Raw genomic sequence first — 25,141 nt, 5'->3', positions numbered from 1 at the left:
GTGAATCGACATTCAAGTCGTAGGAATTTCGGATAGATAAATCTTAGTTTACACAATATCTAAACATAGCATTATGTTTATTCTCTTTATCTATTAACTTAGTTAATCTAAAGCAGATACGCGTGATGGGAAAGCAAGTTTTCTAAATCTATGTTGAATTTTATACATCAAAAATAATTATTCATAAAGCCAATTTTTTCAGACACAATCAAAATCGAAAAAAAACGAATTATTTTTCGAGTTGCAACATTTTTTAATAAAAAAATTAAATCAATCAACATCCTACCATTTTTGACAGCCTGAATTCTGAATAGATAGGTATTCAAGTTTGTCCAATATTCGTTTGAATTGAAAAATAGCCGCGTAAAACGGCGGACACTAATATTTCAAACGTTTCCTCGACGCACATCGGACAGTTGTTACAGACAATGTGATTTTATGTACAGTGCGAGGAAAGCAGCAGTAACTCTTTCTCTCGTGTCTGCTGCATGTTATCATCTTACAACACTAGATGAAACTACATGATACACATAGAACTAATACGAATAAATTACCTCTACGTTTTACATTTAAAATGATGGACTTCCTAGTTTGATCTCCACACCGGATTTAGAGTCAAAATCACCGATTCTACGGTAGTTCAATCATGCCTTGTTTCCAGGTGCTGGCAAACGGAATTTTCAGTATCTTCAGCTTGGTCTTGGGGAGTGATCGGTCAAGAATGCTGTTGACTGTAGTAAGGGGAACGATTTCGACCTGCGCCGGAGTGTCGGGCGTGTTTGAGCTGTTGGCGATCGGTACTTCATCTACTCCAGGCACCGGTTTCAGTATTGGTATGCTTTCACCGGGACTGTTTTTATCATCTCGATTTTTCGTATCACACTGATCTATGTACAACTCCGTCACCCGCAGTAGTTCAACCGTTACAGGCCAAATGAAAATCTCGAGAGTGTCCTTCAGCTTTGCTATTCCGCTAAGTACCATATGATTCGTAGCTGCAGATTGAGAAACGTACGTCGGAATCAGGAGCAGCTTCTTGATGTTGTTGCACTTATTTATGTGTTTGTCGAATCCAACTTTCACATCGCAATTGATAAGTTCAAGCTGACTTAGACTTGGAATTTTTGATATACCTTCCAAAACTGCGAACATGTTGACATTTTCCTGACCCTTTTCCAGTCGCAATCGTTGCAGATTAATCATACTAGGAAGGATTTCAGCAAGATTATGACCAATTTCGGTACATTCTCCCAATTCGAGTGACTCTAGGTTTACCAAATTCTCCAGTGCCTTGATTGAGGTTGATCCCAGTCTCTGAATTGAAGTCAATGAGAGATGTCGAAGACATGTAAGGAAGCCAAGTTGCGAGAGATCATTATCCACTGACACTGCAGCGGATGATTTAAGCCTCAGCTCTTGAAGGTACTTGCCGTATTGAAAGTTTGAAAAGTCTAGAGGATCATTCTTGATCGCGAGGGCATTGATAACCTTGAGATTAGGATTCGACTTTAACAAATTGCCAACCACCGTCGAAGAACAGCGACATAGATCAATTCTTTCAAGGTTATCGACATGGGAGATGTTTTCTGCAAACCTGTGCCACATTTCGTCACTATTCCCGGAGATTAACATTTTCCGCAGATCTAAATGCTTGGTGCCGTTCTTGTGCAAGGTGTTGGCGAGACCACTCCAATCGTTGACATGCGAATTCTTCATGCGAACAGTCCTCCACAACCGCGGATGATTCGCAACTTGGTTCCACATTCGACAAACACAACTCGCACGCAGCAGTTCCTGCAAATGGGAATAAGATGAAAATTTATAATATTAATCCTACTACTTAAGTCTAACTACTGAATAAAGCCGTTTGGATTAAGTTTGTTTTAACCAAAACATCATTATTTTGTCATTTAGGGACTATTCAATAATTACATAAACATTGAAGGGGAGGGGTGTATTGAATTTGCATACATTTTCTTATATGGGAGGGAGCAGAGGTGGCAACAGTACATTTTTTGAAAAACCATCGTCCAGAGCGAAACAAAACAGCCAGCACACGGGCGACCGTGTATAACTACATTCCAAGCAAACAGCGGAGATAGAGAATAAATAAAATCTCGCAGCCTGATTTTTCCAAACAGTTTATTGTAATGAAATTTTAGCTGCAGGCTTGCGTGTGACAGTAAATTACCAACTCCCTTATTTACGCATAATTTTAACATCAATGCTTATGAGTGGTCAGTCTTCATTCTTATCTTTTAATTCCATGCAATAAACATCAAATAAATGCAGTAATTAGCCAGAAATCAGCAAAATTCTACACAACATAAAATTATGTCGCGCGCGCCGCCGGTCTTGTCTGCTTCTTTGTGCGAAAATGTTCTGTCGCTGGCAGAAAACAGTTTAGAAATGTCATGACATTTTTGCTGCTTGCCAGTTTGTTTTTGTGTGTCGTCACAATGGTTATCGCAAAATGTATCAAATGTTAAGGAAAAAATGTTAAACTCCAGGACTCGTGCCACCACTGGGAGGGAGGAGGTCTCAGTAATTTATTCGTTGGCATTAGTAGATTAAATGCAGAACATATAAATATTAGATTTTTAAAACTGTATTAAGGGGAGGCATATCGTGTGTCCAATCTACAGAAAGGACGACAAGTTGGATTGCTGCAATTACTGCGCAATGACACTCCAATTAACATCACAAATTCGATTGAGATTTAAAAGCATTCTCCAACTCTAATCTAATCTGATTTTTTAAAAACATTTAAACATGTGAAAAATCAAAATCTCGTAGGTTTTTTTTTTACACGGTACGTATCCCCCGTGTAAAAAAAGACCTGAGTGTACCATGCCGCCGCCTACCACCGATTGCAACAGTTCGTGGGGCAATACCAGGCGTCATTCGTGGATACCCGCGCGACCACGGACCAGATTTTCGTGATTCGGGAAGTTTTGCAGAAATGCCGCGAAAATAACTTGATTGCGATTGATCTAGGCGACGATGAATCGAGTGATGTGCGTTGCCGAGGTTCCTTAAGAACACCTTCGAATCTCGAAGAGGGTTACTGTAACTGTAATATGATGGGATTTCGTGTCTGCTGTTTAATATCGCATTAGAATGTGTTGTTCTGTGGAGTGCAGTTGGAAGACGGAACGTGGAAGAGACGAATGAATCACGAATTGCAGCAATTGCTGGGAGAAGCTCCCATCGTCCACACCGCAAAAATCGGGCGACTACGGTGGTCTGGGCAAGTCGTAAGAATGTCGAATGAAAGCCCGGTGAAAATGATTCTCGATAATGAACCGACTGGAACGATACGAAGAAGCGCGCAGGGGCAAGGTGGATCGACCAGGTGGAAGCTGCGAAGCTGACGACGAGCAACCATGGATCGAATGGAAGGGAGACGATTTCTGTGTACATCAAAGTACACCCGGACCTAAGCTTGATTGGTAAGGTAAGTGAGTCCACAACTCCTCTGTCTCCAACTCGACAGGAAATGTTAGTCTCAAGTCTGGATTGGGATTGATAAGCAGGGCTGTTACAAGATTTTCTAAAATCGATCCGCGAAATCCGCGATTCCTCAAAATAAATCCGCGACTTCAAATACTAATCCGCGACAAAAAAAAAACTGTTTTCATTGCCTAAAAATACCATTTGTATAATACTACATGGTATTTCAAGCTTATTGCTTATAGCATATTAGATTTTTGCCTTCTCTCAACTTAGTACTTCAACTTTCACATTTTAATTGAGAGCTTTCTATACCTGTACCATCCTATCCTCAATTTTCCAACCCCAAAAATTAATAGACCGGACGGGAATCGAACTCAGTCGCCTCCAGCATGGACCTGCTTTGTAGCTGCGTTTTTACCAACTGAGCTAAAGGAGTATCGTTTGTAAACTTAAAAAAAAATATTTATGTATAGTATAAATTCTGAGTAATTATGTAACACCCTTACATTATGAGATTCTATTGCATAATACCGGCCTAGATTTGATGAAACATTATTTAAAAAATTTATGTATTTTCATTTGAAATGCAAATTTTCTTGAAAGTTAACCTTTGCGTCTCTGACGTATTTTGGTGTCCTAAAGGTTGTAGTTAATTTGGCTCTAGTTTTCTCAATTTTTGACCGATTCAAACCAAACACCCTGCACATAATCGAGAAATTGCCAGAGTTTCATAAGTCACACTTATTGGTCACGTCGCGGTTCTGTATCTACACGGATATTCCTTGGGGTCTGCCGAATCGTATTCATGTGACTGTGTGGATCATGAACGACTTATTACAATGTATACCGGAAATTATAGGTTTTCCAAATCGTCCAGGACATCATTTGATTTGTTCTACTAAATCAACCAAGACTACAATAATGTCTGTAGTATCAAAAAATTTCCAGTCAGATTCAAAGTGTCTATGTGGATCATACATAATCTATTTCCGAGTAATCCAGATGTTGTAGGTTCTTCAAATCGTCCTGGAGTTCAGATAATTTGATCTACTAGATCAACCGAGATTGGGACAATGTCTTTAGTATCGAAATATTTCCAGACAAATGCACAGTGTCTATGTGGATCATGCATGAACTATTGCCATGTATACCAGATGTTTTAAGTTCTCCAAATTGTTCTGAAGTTCAGATGATTTATTCTACTAGGTCAACCATGACTGGGATAAAGTCTGTAGTATCGAAATATTGTTAGGATTCATAGTCTCTATATGGATGATGTTTAATTATTTTCACGTATACCAGATGACTAGGTTCGCCAAATCGTCCTGCACTTCAGATGATTTGTTTTACTAGATCAACAAAAACTAGGATAATATCTGTAGTATCGAAATATCGAATTGGACATCCTAGAACATTTGGCATACACGGAAATAGGTTGGCATGATCCACATAGACACTGCAAATTTGTTTGGGCATATTTCGATACTACATATATTGAATTAGTCTTGGGTGATCAAGTAGAAAAATAATCTGATCTCCAGAATGATTTCAGAACCTATAACATCTTGTATACGTAGCAATAGGTCGGGTACAATCCACATAGACACTTTGAATCTATTTGGACATATTTCGATACTACAGACATTATTGCAGTCTTGGTTGATATAGTAGAACAAATCAACTGAACTCCAGGACGGTTTGGAGAATCTAGAATATCCGGTACACATGGCAATTACTCGCATATATACGATTCGTTTATGATTTGACAACGAAAAATGCTATGTTCATATTGGAAATAAAAAAAAAACATGATAATGACAAACCTCAGGGAATTTCCGTGTAAATCCGGTATGACTTATGGAATTAAGATCATTTCTAGATTATTTGCAGGGTGTTTAGTTTGAACCGGTAAAAAATTGAAAGCCAAATGAACAACAAAATTTATGACAGCTAAATAATACGGGACGGAAAGGTTACAATGAATTCCACAATTTGTGTGACAGTACATAATTCAATTCGCTATTTTCGCGACATCATTTAATGTTTCCGCGATTTTCGCGACTGAAACTTCAAATCCGCGACAAATCCGCGAAAATCGCGAAATCCGCGAAATTCGCGATATCCGCGCCTGTTGTAACAGCCCTGGATAAGCTGCGGCTCACTCTACTCTTTGTAAAAAAAATCTGAAAGCGAAGGATGACTCGGAGCAATATCCGGAGGTATCGAACAGTATAATCAACTGTCATTGCATTGAGAGCATCAAGAGCGAAGAAGAAGTTGAGCAAAATGCGACAGGGGTTCTCCTGGTGCATCGTAACGGAGGTTTTAACTTGCGTGGCTGGTTGCCAAATAGTGAACACACGTTATTCACTGCTCTTTTCAAAATAAGCATAATTGTCCCATTCGTTATAAGAGCACGCTGAGAAAAACTCTGTTGAACATTGTTTTCTCTATGGGCTCTTATGGAAAGGGCAACATAGTTTTGGTATAGATCGCGACATTTTCTTAACAAAGCTTTTCGTGTAAACTGTTAAGCGATGATACTTTACAGTCGATTCCATTGGAAATTCCAATTCTCATTTTCGCCAAAAATGCTAATGGGATAGTTATACCGCACAGGGAAGTTACTGTATCTAGCAGTACGGGAGTTGATTTGCGTGAAACCATGCAGAATGAAACAATCCAGAAAAGCGGAGCAAAACGCAATGCTTGGATGATAATTCGCGGAAATATTCAATTTCAGCCTAGACTGGTTGTAGTTATAAAATAGCAGAGCATTGTGATCTAATCGAAACAATATGTACAGCACCAATCAAACTGATATGGTTCTTAACGCAGTTCAAATCAGATTTACGAAAATAGCGCCGATTCTTCTAGCTCTGTGTGATGTCGTAATCTTGATCTACAACTGCTCACGAGAAGTGCCGGCCGCAGCAGAATCGAGACAATAGCTTAGTTATTTCATTTAACTTATTTGGATACCGCAATCAAGACACCACCTCCAATTGATTTGAAACAATGCAGGCGGTTACGGTCTCAATGCAATTCAGGCTTTCTATGGCAATCAATGCATGAATTCGTATGTTGTGTGGCAAGCACAATGATACTCTATGCCCTGGGAAGTCGAAAAAAAATCCAACCCGAAAGATTTTCTACACCAAACAGGGAACTGAACCCTCCGTTTCCGGCTTGTTAATATCGTGCCTTGGAGACAGAATAGGTTATCTGAGGCTATGCGGGACCGAAAGTAGGTGTTTTGTATTAGATCGTTAGGATTTCTCAGATGGCTAAACAACCACACGATTTCCATGCAAAAAAAAAAATGATGCGGAATTGTATGTAAAAATACGCCACATTATGTACGACGATCGAAACGACTTTTCCATACGCTATTCGCGGTGAGTATGTCTTCATATGAAGTTTTTAGCTTTTAACATTGCATCAGTGGAAGACTGGACTAACTCTGTAATAATTGCAAGAAAATACACTATTCCTTACCTGTACTTTAAGATATTGAAACGTTTGCTGCAGTACATCATAACCAATTGATACGTTGGAGAAGAAATTCGACGCAAACAACCTATTTTGTTCGACTCCAGCAGCAAGCGAGGAAGTCCGTGTACTGTTGTTCTGGCTGATGGCAGCCAAGTCCGCTGCAATGAAGCTTCGACTATTGGCCTGATTGTTGGCGGCGACTTGTTTTGCATTACCTACAGCTTTCCGGCTGTCGTCGGATCTGCAAGGTGGAAGATACAATGTAATTCAGATTGCTTAAACGGTATGTTTGTTGGAGAAATGTCTAGTATGGATGGAGGATGAAGAAGGAATAGAAGGTAATAATTTAGAACAACCATTTTGGGATCTGTGGATGTGGGATTCAACCCTGAAACAAAAGAAAATAAAAACCGCACATTTGCGGATGGTCGTAGGATGTTGCTGTCCAACGTAGAGTAGTAACTGAGGAAAAACTATAAGATGGAATGTGCTCAGGTGTGTTGATAAGCCAACCAAGTCCGTTGCTACTTACACTGTTGGCTGCATCGGAGCTTGCACTAACGATTGCTGCTGTACCGGTGGCTGCTGTTGTGGTAGTGGTTGTTTAGATAGCTTTTTATTCTTCGGTGGAGCTGGTTTGCCTTTCGGAACAACAATGAACTGATGGTTTCCTACAACAATCACATCCTGGGGAGGAGGTTCTTTTCCACTGCTTTTAGGTGTACCTGGACCGGTTTTGGGTGGCTGCTGAGGTGGAGTGGGTTTCTTTTGTTTATCAACTACAGGGACGGTTGTAGCAGTTGCATTGCCATTGTTCAACGATTGAGCTGCTAATGGTTGGATTGCAGTGATAGAATTTATCACGGGTCTTTCAAACGTCGCCATGCTTTCGAGATCCGAGACAGTTGATTGTTCATCCATGCAAATCTTAAAAAGTGAGATACAACAGAGAAAAGTCACCACCTTTCACGGTAGAGTGCATTGAGAGGGGTTTCTCACCTTACAGGTAAATCTTCGAGCCAGAATTTCGGCTGTAGTTGCTTCAACACACTCCGGATGGTACATACACAGGCAAGAGACGCATTGAAGTTGAGGAATCATCCCCATTGCCGGTAGACACTGGATGGTACATGTTTCGACTCTGGGCGAAGATGATGACATCATTCAGCAGATCCCAAATAAGTATTGTTCATATTAGGGTGAAAAGGGTTTGAAAATGCTGGATTATAGTGAAATGAATGATACCAGGAATGCATAGGAAGAGGTTGGATGGGAAGTTTTCATCGAAAGCATGTATCAGATATAGAAAACATTACTTACTTGTTTTTCAGCTTTGCTGACTTGGCTGCATTGAAAGTATTTTCGTTCGGTTTTTGACCGACTGTAGTGGTTGTGGTGCCACGATGACCCCCGACGGATGCCCCAGATTTGGGTGAGGTTTGGGAATTTGAACGAGAAGAAGGTGGGGTGCGGGACTGACCGAGCGATGTACGCGACGTAGAAGTAGGAGGCGGGCTAGCTCCTTTTGGCATTTTTGGTTTCGGAATGCGTTTGCCTAGATTATTATCCGAAACTAATTCCGCCACTGGCACCGAATTAATTGAACGTCGTGGCGTACTACCATACGATTTAGCACTCCTATGGGAAGGGAATTTATTAAAACAACATCCACGAAGCTTTTCTACCAAGGCTAACCTAATAATCTCTTCATCTGGAGAACCACCAACAGATTCTTTCATGAACGTAAAATTGTCCATTGTTAGTCCCTCGTGTAGGGCCATAACAATATCATTTCGCGTGCGTAGTTTTTTCCCCGTTGGAGTAATGTAATATACCTCGCCTTTGTCCTTGCTATTACCGTCCATATTAGCACGGTATACCTAAAAAAAAATGCGTAATATGAGAACACCCCATCAGACATCGAACAGACTCCCCACTACTATCTGGTATCCTTAAAAAACAGAAAAGGATCCCACAAATCAACCACTTCTCTAACTCACCAATTCCCGCTTCCAGCCGAACTTGAACGGCAACTTAAAAGCTTCGTCCTGAGCATTGACGGGTGCGGTCACTTTTCGCTTGGCCTGACTGGACGCCATTAGCATCGCAGCTTTACCGCTCGGTTCAAAAATGCCAGATCCACCTCCTCCCGTTGATGCTTCTAGTTCAACCAGAGACTCCATTTCGTCCTACATCCATAAGCGCCACATCGATGCATGGTGAATGAATGAGTCCGTTCAATAACAATATGAGAAAACAGAAAAAGAAAAGAAGTGCGGAGTGTTATCATCTTTTCCCTTCAATTCTGCCTTCTTTGACAAGACACACAGAAAACTGCCAACGAAGCCAGAAATAAAATGGATACCTGTTTTTCTGCGACACCCCCCAAAGTTTCTACTGCCGAAGCATCAGATCCGCTTGCCGGAAGTCCTCCCGTCGATGGCGATGATGATAAAAGAGTTGATTTAAATTCTCGAGCCTTCTTTAGGTTTACAAAAGCGGAAATCGAATTCGACAATCTGGGCGAACCTAAAGCTCCTGTTTTGGTAGTAATTTTCAGCGACAATCCGATGAATTTCCGAATGACGACGGGGCGTGAAAAAACGAAAACAAAAAAATTACATAATTATCGGTACACCACATTCGGTCGTTTGTCAACTGAGTGACATTTTTTGAAAAACTCGAGACTATCGGATCGGAATCTGACACGGGAGCTAAAATAAAAATGGAAGCGCGAGCTAAAAGAGCACCAAGTAGGAGGCGGAAAACAGAAGGAATGTAATGTACAGTAAAACGAAATCGATTACCGTTCTCACTACGGGTGGCGTCCTCGTCGAATCCAGCAAAATCGTCTTCATCACTATCACACTCTAACACGCGATGCTTGCGTTTTTCACTGCTGCCGTGACCAGTTCCTCCTGTTGCCGTAAATGTGCTGCTAGTTCCAGTCGTTCCTCCGGCCACGAGTGGTGGTTGCTGGTGCTGGTCCCGAAAATGCAGCTTATGTTGCTGTGCCATTCCTGCACCAATACACACGACGCTTCACAAATCCGTAGGTGATGCTATCCGGCCGCGGAACCAACACAAATAATGCGCGCACACGACACACGGTATTCGCGGAGATGCGATATTATTCGAAAATGACTACGATGGAACTGGAGTCACGCAGTGGATGGAAACTTCACTTGAGATCGCACTTTTCCCTCGTAATGATCACACTGAAAGTAATGACAAAATCGCCTGCTATTAGAACACCACTACCGTCGTAGATTATTATTTTGTTTATTCGGCTTTTCGTTATGCTGCGCTATTTTCTTTTCTTTCTGTTTTGAATGATTCTCAAAGTCACGAATTTTCACATTCTCGCTCACACGCTGCAAACAGTGTTGTGTACAAAGAGCACCTCGGAAGCAGTGTTGCCAGATAGCAATATCCTACCTACGATAATATAAATTCAAACAGGATCAAAAGGTCTAACATGCATGCTGTGTTTATTGCGCATTACGCACATTATAAATGCGATTAGCACACTAAGATTTTTTTTACAGTTTTCTGTAATTTTTTTACCGAATACGAAACATTGGGTAATTTTTTTTAATTAAAGTATTATAGGGGAAATGACGGATTCGGCATGACAGACTATTTTCGGCAACCCAAATTGAAACACTATTTTCACTGGATTTTCTTACGAAAACACTTCGCTGAATGCAAACGATTATTTATGCTTTCAGCTTCAATTTGACTATATTTTTACCACTGAGAAAAAGCAATCTAGCAAGGTTTTCTTGAAATGCAACACACGCACTACAAATTGTAGCTGATTTCGAGTTGCCGATAATAGAACAGCAGATTTACATGCAGTTCAAATGGAACGGTTGCCGAAGAAAAACTGGTTGCCGACAATACTCGCTCTCACTAGAGAAGATTGAAGCTTTGTAAAAGCGCTTCAAAACAGTTTTTGACAATTCTTTCGACTGAAATTTTTAGAGCAGCTGGCAGCAAAAGATTGTAAACAAACCAATACTGCATATGTGTGCGTTCCATAGAGAAAAAGGCTTTAGAAAGAAGGTCGCTGCTTAGGTTGCCGAGAATACGTAAATTCCCCTATTTCAGTAAATTATCTTCCCTTGTGAGTTGTCAAAATTTACTGACCTGGACTATATATTTTACTTTATTTTCCTGAAAAAATCATACACCAGATAATTTATATTGATTAAGGTTCAAATGAAAACAAGAAATAACCTAAGATATAGGATTGCAGAGGACAACAAATAAAGTAATGGAGACTTCTGTCAGCGATAAACGTTAATTTTTTGTCAATGATATAACAAGCACTTATTTTATTGAATGTATGCATCAAAACACTAATAATCTTCATTAGCATTCATTTTAGCAAATTTTTCCCTTTCTGATTTTTCCTCCTGCTCAATGTTATCTTTTGCTTCAAAAGAACTGTTAGGAATGATGTTTCTGGATTATTGGATGTCATTGTTCTGATTTCTTTTTCTATCAAATTAAAAATATCTTCTTTTGCTTTTCTTTTCTTTCCGATCTCTTCTTCTTGTCTTTTAATGTGGTGTCTGACTAACTTCCTTTCTTTTTCTGAGCTCCCATTAATTCACCTTCTTTCTTTTGTTCCTGTTTAGTGTCGGATGGCTTATATATAATATTTTTAGTTTTCAATCTGTCCTACTTATAATACCTTCATTTAGTTTCGTAAGATTTCCTCGCGAACTTGGCATTCAAAATTAAGTCCTTCGAAACAACAAAATTGTTTACATCATTATCAAAAAATGCATGCCACTCAAAATATTTTTACGGCTATTGAAATGCTGTTCACTAAGCCTTGTTCGGTTCTCTGGCAGCAAATGCTTGGATAGTAAAAACTTCCTTTCTACTTCTGAATTGGAATGCGATACGCATGTTACAATGTTAAACAATATTCTGAGTTCTGAGAAACTTCCATATCAAAATAGAGGATCCAGAATTTCCAAATCACAATCTGAATCAAACGTTTGACCTGCCAATTTCACACTTGCATGTACGAGTTATTCGTGTATCTTAGATTTGCCTAATTTGAAATCAATTATTTTTGACTAAACGGACGATTTCTTGACATCATAGTGACCAAAAATGAATGAATCCTATCATATATGTCGAAAAGAATAAACTCATTCGACTCAAGAAACTTCAGCAAATTCGTCTTTTCTGCTGATCCTATAACAAAAAGAACCTGCTTTTTGATATCCGGTAGCAGTAATATCAACTTGATGTACTAAGTTACCAACTCAACATCAGTCAGAGCTTAAAAAGCAAGCTGCTTTGTCGCTTTTGAAGTGGTGGAACTATTTAACTGCCCTGGCACTGAGAATAATGAAAATAAACGTTTACTCATTCTTTGAATATGATTATGTTTAACTAATTGTTGGTATATTAGTATGTTAATCAAATGAAGACTTATAAATAGAAAAAAATTAATACAAAATTCAAACTTTATTGAACTAATCCGCGCCATAACAAGCAAATCCGCGCCAGAACAAATCTGATAAGCAAATCCGCACCAAATCCGCGTAACAACCCTGTAATTGATGCACCCCTCGAAATATGTGAAAATCCACGAACCTCTCATTTTATCTGTCAAACTTTCATAGCGAAACAAAACAAACATATAGCGAATTCGTTTATTATCGGGGTTGGAACCAGTTCCAACCCAGTGCGAAACCGAACTTTTTGTCAGTGCGAACCTCAACCTGAGCTAGGTTTTAAAAACAAACGAGCAAACTGACGTTTGTCAGAAAACAAGCAGACCCAATCCTGATACCCGATCCAGGTTGGAACTGAATAATAAACGAATTCGCTAATAGTGTCGTACCAGAATTTTGACTAGAATGTGGTACGTTAATCGATTTGCTTGTGACCAATAGGCTATTTAAGTGGTGAGCCAATTTTAAATCGTTAGTTTCCACTGGTTTATAATAATCAGCTATCGACCCAGTATAGCAAACCGCGCGCAAATTCGTTTTTTGCGGTTGAGGAGGACATGGCGTCTGTACGACTAAAAATATCTATAATAAGGTATTACATACACAACCAAGAACCGACACTCAACTGCGAAATGACAGCAAAGGTTCAAATTCACAGTATGAAGTTCACAAATCTATTCAGTATTTTTTTCAAACATCTGGTCTTTACTGCTGTACAGTTCGATCAGTAATTTCGGTAAATTTCTATAAATTACTTAAAATTAATGCAACAATATGTTTTGCAAAGCTTTCGGTAAGAAATATATTAAACAGAACGAAACCAGCAGAAAAAAACAATACCGAACAAGATTTAAGAAATTTGGTGTAAGTGCGTCTTTATGCTAAATAATTTTGGTGTTTTCGGCGCAGTGATCTCGGCACTTGATTCATAAGGAAAAAAAATGCGCCGAAGACACGAAGACGATACAACAACGTAAAAGCCCACTCTTATTAACGATTCCGCGCTTTTTAGGAGACCAGTCTCAAATGCAAAATACATCAATATCTTGTTGTAACCTGAGTTTTCAAATGCAATAAAACATACTTTGGTGAAACATGTATTCAAACAAACTTTGATGGAGTCATGGGGGTTCGAGCACTCCTGACTCAGAGCTTTTGGCGGGAATCAACTGAGAAAGAGCAAAACAGTTTAAACTTGAACAAAATTTCAAGCAGTTTACCATTTTTTTATAATGCGTTAATGTTTCCAGGCTCATTTGCCGTAACTTTGCGGAGCCGATATTCATTGTTTGGATTACAAAATTACTTGAATGAAACTAACGTTGGTAAAGTGAAGGCCGATTACTCGCGGCTATCTCGAGGTTAGGGTAATATATTGTATCAAATGGATGGCAGGGTAGGGATTGAGAACACATGGTTTGGAGAGTAATGTGCTCTTGGTATCGAACTAAGCGACATACTGATGAAAAAGACAGACATAGGGGTACACCGATGGGAAGTTTACAACTTGGGAGAACACAAGATGACACTAACTACTAAATCCTCAGATCTATCTGTTTTAAAAACATATAAATTAAATTCCAATAGTCGAGATCTCGGCTCACCAAGATGTCTCTAACGGCCGCATAGGTTGTTTTCCTCGGGCCCTGAGGGGTGTGGATAACTCGGATCGAGCAACACAATGGAGGGTGCAGACCAAATCACGTGTTCGATCTCGTGATAACCACCACCACAAGCGCACAAATTGCTGCCTGTGAGCCCGATTCGAGACTAACGAGCAGTGGTTGGACATGAGCCTCGATATGACACATATAAAGTCACGGCTCATGTCCAACCCTTTGAACCACGGCTTGTTCGACACCTGTTGGAGAATACAATGTAACCATCTTCCCAAAGGAATGAGAGTCCATTTATGTTGCCAGTTGGCGAGGACTTCCCTAATAAAAATTGTATGGTTAATTTGCTTAACGACGTGTTCTGGGTATCATCCAAACCATTTGTGGAATAGTTCAATGATTTGGGTTATCGTTCGTTTATGGTTATTTTTTATTAGGGTTGCTGACGGGTAATTGAGAAAAATTCCGCAAAGGCGATTTGTCGAATATCGCCTTCCATAGCGCTTGCAGTTTTCCATTAGCTTGCAAAATAAAATCGATCGAATCCGCAGTACCCAGGGACTACACATTAACCCGTAAAGTACCAGGACGAGATTTTTTTTTTTCAAAATGTTCGTTCTCAACAGCTGACTCAAAACATATCATTCCACCTAAATCTGCATTCTGGACCACTGTGCACTGTTGGGCACTTTCTGAAATATTTCAATTGTATAATTCCCTGTATATAAATAAAAATAAAATAAGAGTGATTTGCGGCAAAACCCGCCAGTATCGCACCCAACGTCGGTGCCTATACGTAAGCGTAGTACTACGTACTACTGCTCTCAAACAAAGGAGTAACAAGTGTGATACTCTCACTGCTGGACTAGATCTTTGGTTTTCTCATGCAGTGGTTCATCAGAGAGGGGAAGGAAGTAAACCCCATCGCCTGCCCATGGCGCCATTCTATCGCGGCATGGGCCAGCAACGCCGGCCATAAACCTACCGTCTCCAACACTCCACTATAAAGCATGAAATTAAGCCCGCCCGCCAACAGCAAGGTGCAAAAACTAGCCAAAGGGAGGGTATATTCAAGGCAAAATAATCATGTTGCATGTAAAATCATGTCAAACTGACAAGGAAGATCATTGAAATCAGTTTATGGTATATCCGGTGAAATTTGGAAATATTGGCATCGATTTCTGCGGTCCCATAATCTGTTCCTTTAGGCTAAAGTAAAACTTAAAGCAACATAACAATACAGCAAGTCAAATCATGCAAGCACGAATGCGATATGGAAAATGCAGACTATTCGAGGAGATTCTTTTGACATAGACAGCCACATTGATATCAGTTCCGGGACAATAATATTCGAAGTTCAATCAGTTCAGACATAGTAATATTCGAGGTAAAATAATCATGCTACATGAAAAAAAAAAACAAAAACATATTTGGATCTCTCACAAGTGAGTAGGGTTCTAGCAGGGCGTAGCCTCCCTCAAAAGTTAGATCCAATATTCCTCTTTAATAAAAGTCCAGGTTTATAAAAATTGGTTGTAACATTGCTGAGGACGAGAGTTTTGAAGAAAGAAAAAAACTCGTACTGGTACTTTACGGGTTAAAAGAGTAATTGTTGCTACAGAAATGATTAAAAATTATTCATTTGTGAGTTAAAAACTTTGCTCATTTAATGGGTAGAGTTAATATTGCGTATTTTATAGTAATAATTGAGTATTCTGCGGTTCCCGTCAACCCGAACAATGGATTAGGTTCTAAGTATTGTTGGTTGCATCGAAAACTGGACTGCTTCAAAAATGCAAAAAGTATGCTTCATGAGGAATAAGTGCTCCGTAGACAACAAAACGATTTGGCGTAAACGTGCACTTTTATCACACTTTTTAATAAGTGAAACCGCGGCTATTTTTGTCCATTTAAATGCGCAATAACATTGACAGATTCTCTTCGTAGATTTTCTCTTTGCATCTCCATACCAAGACATTTTCAGCAAGGGGGGGAGGTGGCTGTCAAATACGAACAGTCGTCGCCTACCTCGCATAACTGGGATAACTGGTTCCAAACGTAAACAAGCCATAAGAAACCTACACCGTTTGTTTACGTTTGGAACCAGTTTCATACAAGAATGATCAGTAGGCTGATTTGACAGTACGTCCCCCCAGATTTTCAGTTATTTTCAACACGTAGTGTTCGCAGAAAGAAACTATTATCTAGCATCTCAGTGCTAACATTTGAAAACGGCACAAAAGCCATTTGTAAACAAATGGTTTGTGGGCCCTTTACTCACTACTTGAAGTACACCCACGCGACACAACAGCAACATCGGGTAGGGGAAATTTTCCCCTTCCTGACGATGCTGTTGGTTTGCGTGGGCGTTCTTCGGGTAGCGAGTAAAGGGCCCACAAACCATTTGTTTACAAATGGCTTTTGTGCCGTTTTCAAATGTTAGCACTGAATCTAATACGTTAAACACGGATTCGTTTATTTTTGTTTGGTTTGTAGTGATAGGACAAAAATTGGTTATTTTTTTATTAAAAAACAACGAAATATTTTTGAAAAAAGCAAGATAGAGACATACTATAATCTACGAAGATGTGTATTCTTGCTTTCTGCACAACGTTGTAGGAGATACATAATTTGTGTAACAACCAAAACTGTTGGGGCGAATGGACATCTCTACCAAACGACCCTACCAACACTGCCGCTGAGCTCACTGGTGGCAGTCGTAGCTGTCACCCATTGACGCATGATAGCCGAGCAGCATAAACGTCAGAATATTCCAGAAGTTTGTGATGCGCACCGCGATCAACGCGATAAGTCTTTGTATTTTAATCGTTACAATAAAGTTTTAATTCGTTATAAGTTTACGTCGCGTGTTTATTCTCACAAGAAGAAATCTAGACTAACATTTGAAAGGGGCGCAAGAGCCAAAATGTAAACAAACCATATTTTGCCACATATAGAGAGAATAGTTCACAAACTACTCGATAAACACGAAAAAGTAGAAGAAAATATCACTTCAAATCATCAAAAACGTTTCTTCTTACATGGCGTATTTCCAACTTTCAACTCTATGATGTATCTGGTTGTTATGCCTTGCACCAGAACTACGAATTATATCGTTTTAATATGCCAAACGTATTGAGTCTGTAGTATCTAGTCACGCCCGATTCATTTGAAACGCATCCGATTGATATTTCACGTGTAAACAACGAACAAAAAGAAGACCAAAAAATCTCCGGGCGTAATTCCACTCTCACAAAATTTGCGAACGAAGAACCAAGGCGGAACAACAAACAAAAAATCCCGAGGGTGTACTTCCACGGCGTATCACCAGTGTTGGCAGTTCAAAGGGTGGATGATCTGGGGGGTAACAACATGTATGAAATTATCAGGGCGTATGATGTTTTCTTCTCAATTTCACGACAAAGAAAACTTTTTTTGAGTTTTTAGTGATGCACGATGATAGATTACACTATTAACTATATGTCAAGCTTATAAAATCAACCAGAAAATGGAAAGTCGTGTAATAGGATTAATTTTTAGGTCAACAAAATTCAGAAGCGATTTTCTCGATATGGCCATTTTGGAATTACGCCCTTTTCAAATGTTAGTCTAGAAATGTTCTCGGCCACCGCCACATGCGAACGCCAAAAAACAAGTTATGTAAAAAAACAGATTTTAGTGGGTCATATATGAACAATACAATTTAACTGACTTAAACGAGCACATGGAAAGTTAGTGTCTTCAGGACACTTTCTTGTAATAATGTATTCTTCAGCCACAGACAAACAGACATAACTCTCGCAAGTTGTTCATCAAACATTTAACGGTCAATTGAAAAGTATCTTATGTCGTTTTCGTTTTTGCGGTGTAGCACCGGTGTAGTGTAAGCAGAAATAAGCGCGAGTCTTTGACAGCTCAACATCATTTGTTGGTAAACAAAGGTGCATCCTATATCCACACCGTAAAATATTTCGGTGTACGGCAGTGTAGCACCGGTGTAGCTACACCGCAAAAACGAAAACGACATTAGTTGGTAGTACCGCCACCTGAGGCGTGCAAATTCAATTCTCATGCGTTTGACGTTTATACCAACAATCAATACGAAACTATCGATTTTAAATTGGCTCACTACTTGACTAGCCTATTGGTCCCAAGCAAATCGATTAACGTACCCCATTCTAGTATAAATTCCAGTACTACATTATGTTTGTTTTGATTCGCTATGAAAGTTTGACAGATAAAATGAGGGGTTTGTGGATTTTCCTGTTTCGAGGGGTGCATCGATTAGCTTGGGACCGAAGATAGTACCAGAGAGCTGAGCCAAAAAGTTGAGCTCATTTCTTCGGGACCTTCTGGTCTTAGAGTTACCTCTATGTTTATACCCCGTACACATTACAGCCTATATCACGTAATATAGGCTGTCTTGCAATGAGCACTCATACATAGGATTTCCAGTGAAAGCTAGATGCATGAGTGCTCATTGTAAGACAGCGTATATCACGTGATATACGCTGTAATGTGAACGGGGTATTACACACTACCGCTATCTGTTCAGCGTACTCAACAGATGGCGGTAATGTTTTAGCGACGATGTTTTAGTGAAAAATATTCAATGTGCTATGTCTGTTTGTCTGTGCTTCAGCAATGTAATGCATTATAATATTGACATTTGGGGAAAAAATCATCTCACTTCCAGGGGAATTACTCAATAACGAATAGCGTCAAAAGATAGATCTTTCAATTGAAACTATCTTTCAGACACCACATACTTAAAATCAAGTCGACAGTGAGCATGCATAAGGGCGTATACGCGATGATACATTCTCTTCACCGATTTTATCTTTGCATTGCTACAGCTAAACATTTTTTTTCTCAAAAATTTGGTCAATTTAGAGTTGTAACAGACTGTATTGGCTATCAAAAGCAACAGCAAACGCACCGAAAAACGTTAATTGTAGCGAATTATTAACAAAAGAGAAAATCGACGAAGAGAATCGATCATCGCGTTTACGCCTTTATGCATGCTCACCGTCGAAGTTTTCCCACTCATCTCAAACGATCACTTTTTTTTGGGTAGATCACTGTGCATAGGAATGTGGCACCATGCTGTCAGTAGTTGTGGGATCAAAACTGACAGCTTGCATGAATCTATTGTTTTTTCCTTGACCTGAAAGTATTATAACTGACAGGTTTTCGTTATCTGTAGCAACAAATTAGAAATTACTTACCCACCGCTAGCTGAATGATTATTCGTTATTTATTGTATACAAATCACGTTAACAATAAGTGACGATAAGTCAAAAATATTATGCATGAAAAAACATTAAAATTATGATTGAGTGCCAACATATGGCAACACTGCTATTCACTGTGCGTTGTCGTCCTTCGGAATTTTTCGTACACAACTACCATCGCACATAGATCAATCCATGATCGTCCGCAACACACACATGCACGTACGCCCACCAAAACCTCACACGCTATGAATCCCGCGAGAAAAATGCGACACAAAGAGGAAGAAAAGTGAGGTTATTTAAATTTCCTTTCACGTCAGACAAACCACTTTAAAATATTGGTTTTCACGACATTAATGCACATCATTTCAACTGATACACGATGTTTTACGCTTAACCTATTGGACTATTACCGATCGGTATGGGTCACACGCGAAATTCACGTAAAAAACCGTTCGCAAAACCTCACAGCGAAATGATGCAAACCTCCGCTTGCCGAACAAACTCACGATTGATTGATAAAAACTTGCTGGTTTGGCTACTGGCTGCTGTGCTCCACGGTTGTTTGTGTGCGTGCGCGACGCAACATTATTTGGCCTTTATCGCGTTTACTGGGTCCTTTAACTGCTTGCCCAGTGAAAAAAGTTTGGCGTTTTGAATGTAAATAAATTATGCAACGCCGGGTTTTTACGCATGGCATTCGTGGTTGTCACTTTTTTCCAGTGATTTCGTTCACTTTAAAAAACATGCAAGCTGATGTAATACTTTAGTCGATTATTTAATTGAAATACATGTTAAGGACGTTCCGGTTATTCATTAATTACATCCTAGGCGATTGACTGAAAGGTGGTTGATAAAATGAATCAGTTAGTGTGTAGATTTAGTCGACCAGCATCGAACTTTCTTGTCCGCCATGTGAACGAATATTCCAGTGCGACCGTCCGATCATTTAACTCTAATGCGACTGGTGTCGTTCGGCGAAGTGAGGGAGCATTGGTGAACCATGTCCGTGGAATGTTGATGCGGAACCACTGGAGCAACGTGCCAATGCGGAATGCTCTATACTCGGTTCAAGTTTTGAGTTCGCGTGCGTTTTGCAGCAAACGAGATCCGGACGAAGATGAGCCGGGAATAGATCCGGAACCTGTGCCGTTTTCAAGTCAACTCCCAGCGACTGTAGCCATTCCGGAGGTATGGCCTCACCTGCCAGTGATTGCAACCAAGCGGAATCCCGTTTTCCCCAGATTCATGAAGATCTTAGAGGTAAATTATAGGTATATTGATTGTTGGCGATTATACACGCTTAGTTTCTTTTGTAGGTAACAAACCCAATGCTAATTGACCTAATTAGACGGAAGGTAAAGTTAAACCAACCATATGCTGGTATTTTCCTCAAAAAAGATGACGAAAATCCCAACGAAGTGGTGGACAATCTGTCCGAAGTCTACGACGTTGGTACATTTGCACAAATTCAAGAAATGCAAGATCTGGGCGATAAGCTCCGTCTAGTAGTGACGGCCCATAGACGTATAAAAATCGTTGGCCAGTTGTACGAGGATCTGGATGCCATCCATGAGGGAAAGCGTATGTATTAAACTTTTAGCTCAAAATCAATAAACATAGAACATTCTAACCGAAATCTCACAGCAATGACAATAAAATATCCGTTCTCTAAAACGCAAATCAATGTCTCAGTGGACGAGAGCGACGCCGAAAAACGACGTCGGAAGCACAAGAACCGAAATAAGAAAATTATACGGAACGTCAACAACGACAGTACCTTGGACGGCGAATCAGTTGAGGAACCTCCAAAGAAACGGTTGCTTCAGGAAGGAGAGCAACAGCCCTTACTGATGGTAGAGGTTGAAAATGTCAAACATGAATCGTTCAAGCACACGGATGAGGTAAAAGCACTGACGCAGGAAGTTATCAAAACCATTCGGGACATTATCACGATGAATCCTCTTTACCGGTATGGAAAACTAGTTAAACTATGGAGCGAAACATGTGTTTAATACAGTTTCTATCTTTCAGGGAGAGTTTACAGCAGATGCTCAATCAAAATCAACGTGTCGTTGATAATCCAGTGTATCTGTGTGATTTGGGAGCTTCTTTGTCAGCAGCAGATCCGCCAGAGCTACAGGGTATTCTGGAAGAAATGGATGTAAGTAACTTTTAATCATCACCGATCTACCGACTACGCTCAGGCAGCATGGCGTTGCTTTCTTGGGAGAAAATAATTTAATAGGACATTAAGATATTTTTGAAGTATGTAGTGTTGATACCTACTTTGGTAGGTAAATGCAGAAATAGGAAAACGTTATTGGAGGGCAGCGGCAAAATAGTTATAACTCAAGACTCTAGACACATCACAAATTCAGGAAACTTTGTAGAAGTGGGAACTTTGTACAATTTTGGAGAGATTTGTAGAAGCTAAGGGAACATTGTTTATTTTCAGGAAACCTCTTTAAAGCTTGAGGACCGTAATATAGACCGGAAAATAGACAAAGCATTTACTCAGTCTAAGGAGTATTCTAGTAGACTGAGTGACATACATATTCCTCGATTTTCCTCGTATTAAAATATCGTATCTCTGAAATATTTTACTAACTACAAACTATAAAAAAAAACACTGATTTTAGCGTAAAATCGAAGACAACATATCAAGAAGACTGGCAAGTTTGCCATAATCCAAGCGACGCCAGATACAGAAGCGCTGTGATCGAGCGAAGGTGGAAGTAAAGCATAGACAAAATGAGCAAATACACAAACCTTTGCTTTCCAATTCGTTCGGAGCATTTACCTTAGAACGATAGATGACGCGATTGTGCCTGTCTTATACCGGTCGTATGAGAAAATGGGAGAGTTGCCAGTCTTTTTATTATGTTTTCACATTTTTTACTGGATTAAATATTTTCCACATTGGATTATGGCGAAGGGCTGCTAGGCATTAAATATTTTATCAACTCACTCTATGATTTGTTTTTTTTTTTCAGATACCCAAACGATTGATGCTGGCCCTGTCACTGCTGAAAAAGGAACTCGAGCTTTCGAAATTACAAGCCAAAATTGGCCGGGAAGTGGAAGAAAAGGTTAAACAACAGCACCGGAAATACATTCTACAGGAACAACTGAAAGTTATCAAGAAGGAACTTGGTATCGAGAAAGAAGACAAGGACGCCATTGGGGAGAAGTACCGCGAGCGCATCAAAGACAAGGTGGTCCCCAAAGCGGTCGCCGACGTTATAGAGGAAGAATTAAATAAACTTAATTTCCTGGAGAGCCATAGTTCGGAGTTCAAGTAAGTCGATTTGTTTTCTTGTTGTAATGTTTATCAAACTCACCTAAATGTTTTCCTGTTCAGTGTGACCCGAAACTACCTGGATTGGTTGACGACGCTCCCTTGGGGTGTTATGAGTGAAGAAAACTTGGACATTGATCGTGCCTCGGAAATTCTCGATGCAGATCATTACGGCATGGAGGACATTAAGAAGCGCATTCTGGAGTTTATTGCTGTGAGTCAATTGAAGGGTACGACTCAAGGCAAAATCCTGTGCTTCTATGGACCACCGGGTGTTGGTAAAACGAGTATTGCTCGTTCCATTGCACGGGCGCTCAATCGGGAATACTTCCGGTTCAGTGTCGGTGGAATGACTGACGTGGCGGAAATCAAGGGCCACCGTAGGACATACGTTGGAGCGATGCCAGGAAAATTAATACAGTGTTTGAAGAAGACTAAAACGGAAAATCCTTTGGTACTGATAGACGAGGTCGATAAGATTGGAAAGTAAGGTTTAATCACCATATTCATCTGAACTCAGAAATATGTTCTCATAACGTTCCACGTATTACAGAGGTTATCAAGGTGATCCCAGTTCGGCGCTTCTCGAACTTTTAGATCCGGAACAAAACGTAAATTTCCTCGATCATTACCTCGATGTACCAGTTGATCTATCCAAAGTACTGTTCATTTGCACAGCCAACGTTATAGATACCATTCCTGAGCCATTGCGAGATCGTATGGAAATGATTGATATGTCAGGTAATTTCTAATCTGATGAAACTGTTTTTTTAATCCTTATTCACCAGCTATAAATATTCTCAGGCTACGTTGCTGAGGAAAAGGTGGCAATCGCAAAGCAATACCTGATTCCTCAAGCAAAAAAGAATTGCGGACTGGAGGATAAGCATATCAACATCACCGACGAAGCGTTGAACTTGTTGATTCGCTCTTACTGTCGTGAGTCTGGAGTGCGAAACCTGCAGAAGCAAATAGAGAAAGTTTTTCGGAAGGTGACATTTAAAATAGTTCGCAAGGAAATTGAATCAGCTGAAATCACTGGCGACAATCTCAACGAACTGGTAGGCAAACCAATTTTTACTCATGATCGAATGTACGAATCGACGCCACCGGGGGTGGTCATGGGGCTGGCATGGACAGCCATGGGTGGTTCTGCTTTGTATATCGAAACCGCCAAACGAAAGCTAATCGAGCCAAAGGACAAAACAGGCGATGGATCACTAGAACTAACCGGTCATTTGGGCGACGTGATGAAAGAATCTGCCCGAATTGCTCTTACCGTGGCACGAAATTACATTAAACGGGACGACCCGAATAACGATTTCCTCGAGTCTAGTCACATTCACTTGCATGTCCCAGAGGGAGCAACGCCAAAAGATGGTCCAAGTGCCGGTGTTACGATAGTTACAGCGCTGATGTCTCTTGCCAAGGGTATACCCATCCGGCAGAACGTAGCGATGACCGGGGAAGTGTCACTTATGGGCAAGGTTCTACCGGTTGGTGGTATTAAAGAGAAAACAATCGCTGCCAAACGAAGTGGGGTGGATTGTATTATTGTACCGGAGGAGAATAAGAAAGATTACACCGATCTGCCTAAGTTTATCACGGATGGATTGGAAGTGCATTTCGTTGACCAGTATGCAGATGTTTATAAGATTGTGTTCGACGAGAACAGTAAGAGGGGATAGTAGTTAGAGACGATTTACAGCTTCAGTGAAGTGTGTAAGCTATTATTGTTAGGCCTTCGTTAGTGTTCATGTTGAAGAATCGAATAAAGGCAATGCATTGGAGATGAATTATTGGTATAATGTTTTTTTTCAACAGCTTCGAACCTAGTCTTCAGTCAGACTCCCTGCAGCAATTCTCGCAAATTTGAGCGATAAGAAATCAGCTAATCAGTTACTCGTAAAATTTCCGTCTGCAACTTTCATCGTTGCAGCCTTCGACGAAGTTGTTTTGTATAGTATTCTCAATCTATGTCCGAGATTTGGTGAAATTTGACCAATATTTGGATTTTTGGTAAGCAATTGAATAGGATCGTTCGTACATTTTCACATACAAAATTTAAAATTATCCCGCAATCGAGATTATAACCAAATTTGTTCAAATTTTGCACAGTTGTTGGAGACCTCGATACGCATGGGGGGAAGTGGACCCACTACATAATTGGAAAAATGGTCATGAAAACAGCAAAACGTAACAAAACATTGAGATACTTTATTTGAAAATGTATAAGCCATGCACTTGGACCCCACTATGAATTGTATATATGTAACAGTAGGGTATAAGTAACTGTTGTTGAACAAAATTACGTTGAGATTAGCTGCTAATACCTACCCACCTGCATGATACACCAGCTTAAATATAGTGTTCAAAAGTTATGAAAACGGACGTAAAACCTTAAAACGAAGAGATAGCCATTTGTTTCCTTCTGCAAAAATGTGAATTTTAACGCACTTACACTTCTGTAGAACATTGTTCAAACAAAAGAGTTATGGTAAAAACACACTTTATAAGGAGTATACTACCGTTTGTACCCCATTTTCATTCTACAAC

General features: G+C 39.9%; 2 protein-coding genes across 5 annotated transcripts; one reads left to right on the top strand and one right to left on the bottom strand.

Moving 5' to 3' along the window:
• Positions 1 to 60: 60 nt before the first annotated feature.
• On the bottom strand, positions 61 to 19,791 carry LOC135704122 (uncharacterized). 3 transcript variants are annotated; one of them, XM_065225546.1, is made up of 10 exons: positions 19,698 to 19,791; positions 9,759 to 10,169; positions 9,317 to 9,489; positions 8,952 to 9,140; positions 8,647 to 8,831; positions 8,272 to 8,589; positions 7,951 to 8,092; positions 7,484 to 7,878; positions 6,955 to 7,192; positions 61 to 1,794 (listed from the first exon to the last, which is right to left on the bottom strand). In XM_065225546.1, exons 2-10 carry the CDS (start codon positions 9,967 to 9,969, stop codon positions 631 to 633), a joined length of 3,015 nt encoding a protein of 1,004 aa, XP_065081618.1. In that variant the 5' UTR covers positions 9,970 to 10,169; positions 19,698 to 19,791; the 3' UTR covers positions 61 to 630. The 3 variants fall into 3 exon arrangements, with proteins under 3 accessions (XP_065081618.1, XP_065081620.1, XP_065081621.1); XM_065225548.1 differs by having other exon boundaries at positions 8,272 to 8,586; XM_065225549.1 differs by lacking the exons at positions 7,484 to 7,878; positions 7,951 to 8,092.
• Positions 19,792 to 20,007: 216 nt separating this feature from the next.
• Lon (Lon protease) lies at positions 20,008 to 24,381 on the top strand. Of its 2 annotated transcripts, none has more exons than XM_065225545.1 (8): positions 20,008 to 20,547; positions 20,604 to 20,868; positions 20,980 to 21,256; positions 21,319 to 21,448; positions 22,281 to 22,585; positions 22,649 to 23,071; positions 23,139 to 23,326; positions 23,390 to 24,381. In XM_065225545.1, exons 1-8 carry the CDS (start codon positions 20,143 to 20,145, stop codon positions 24,271 to 24,273), a joined length of 2,877 nt encoding a protein of 958 aa, XP_065081617.1. In that variant the 5' UTR covers positions 20,008 to 20,142; the 3' UTR covers positions 24,274 to 24,381. The 2 variants fall into 2 exon arrangements, with proteins under 2 accessions (XP_065081617.1, XP_065081616.1); XM_065225544.1 differs by having other exon boundaries at positions 20,932 to 21,256.
• Positions 24,382 to 25,141: the final 760 nt, after the last annotated feature.

The sequence above is a fragment of the Ochlerotatus camptorhynchus genome, unplaced genomic scaffold (genome assembly GCF_037179485.1).
Source record: "Ochlerotatus camptorhynchus isolate MF236.1 unplaced genomic scaffold, CSIRO-AGI_Acam_v1.1 ptg000231l, whole genome shotgun sequence".
Taxonomy (NCBI): Eukaryota; Metazoa; Arthropoda; class Insecta; order Diptera; family Culicidae; genus Ochlerotatus; species Ochlerotatus camptorhynchus.
The sequence above is the reverse complement of the archived record's forward strand: the minus strand, read 5'-3'. Positions and strand labels throughout refer to the sequence as shown.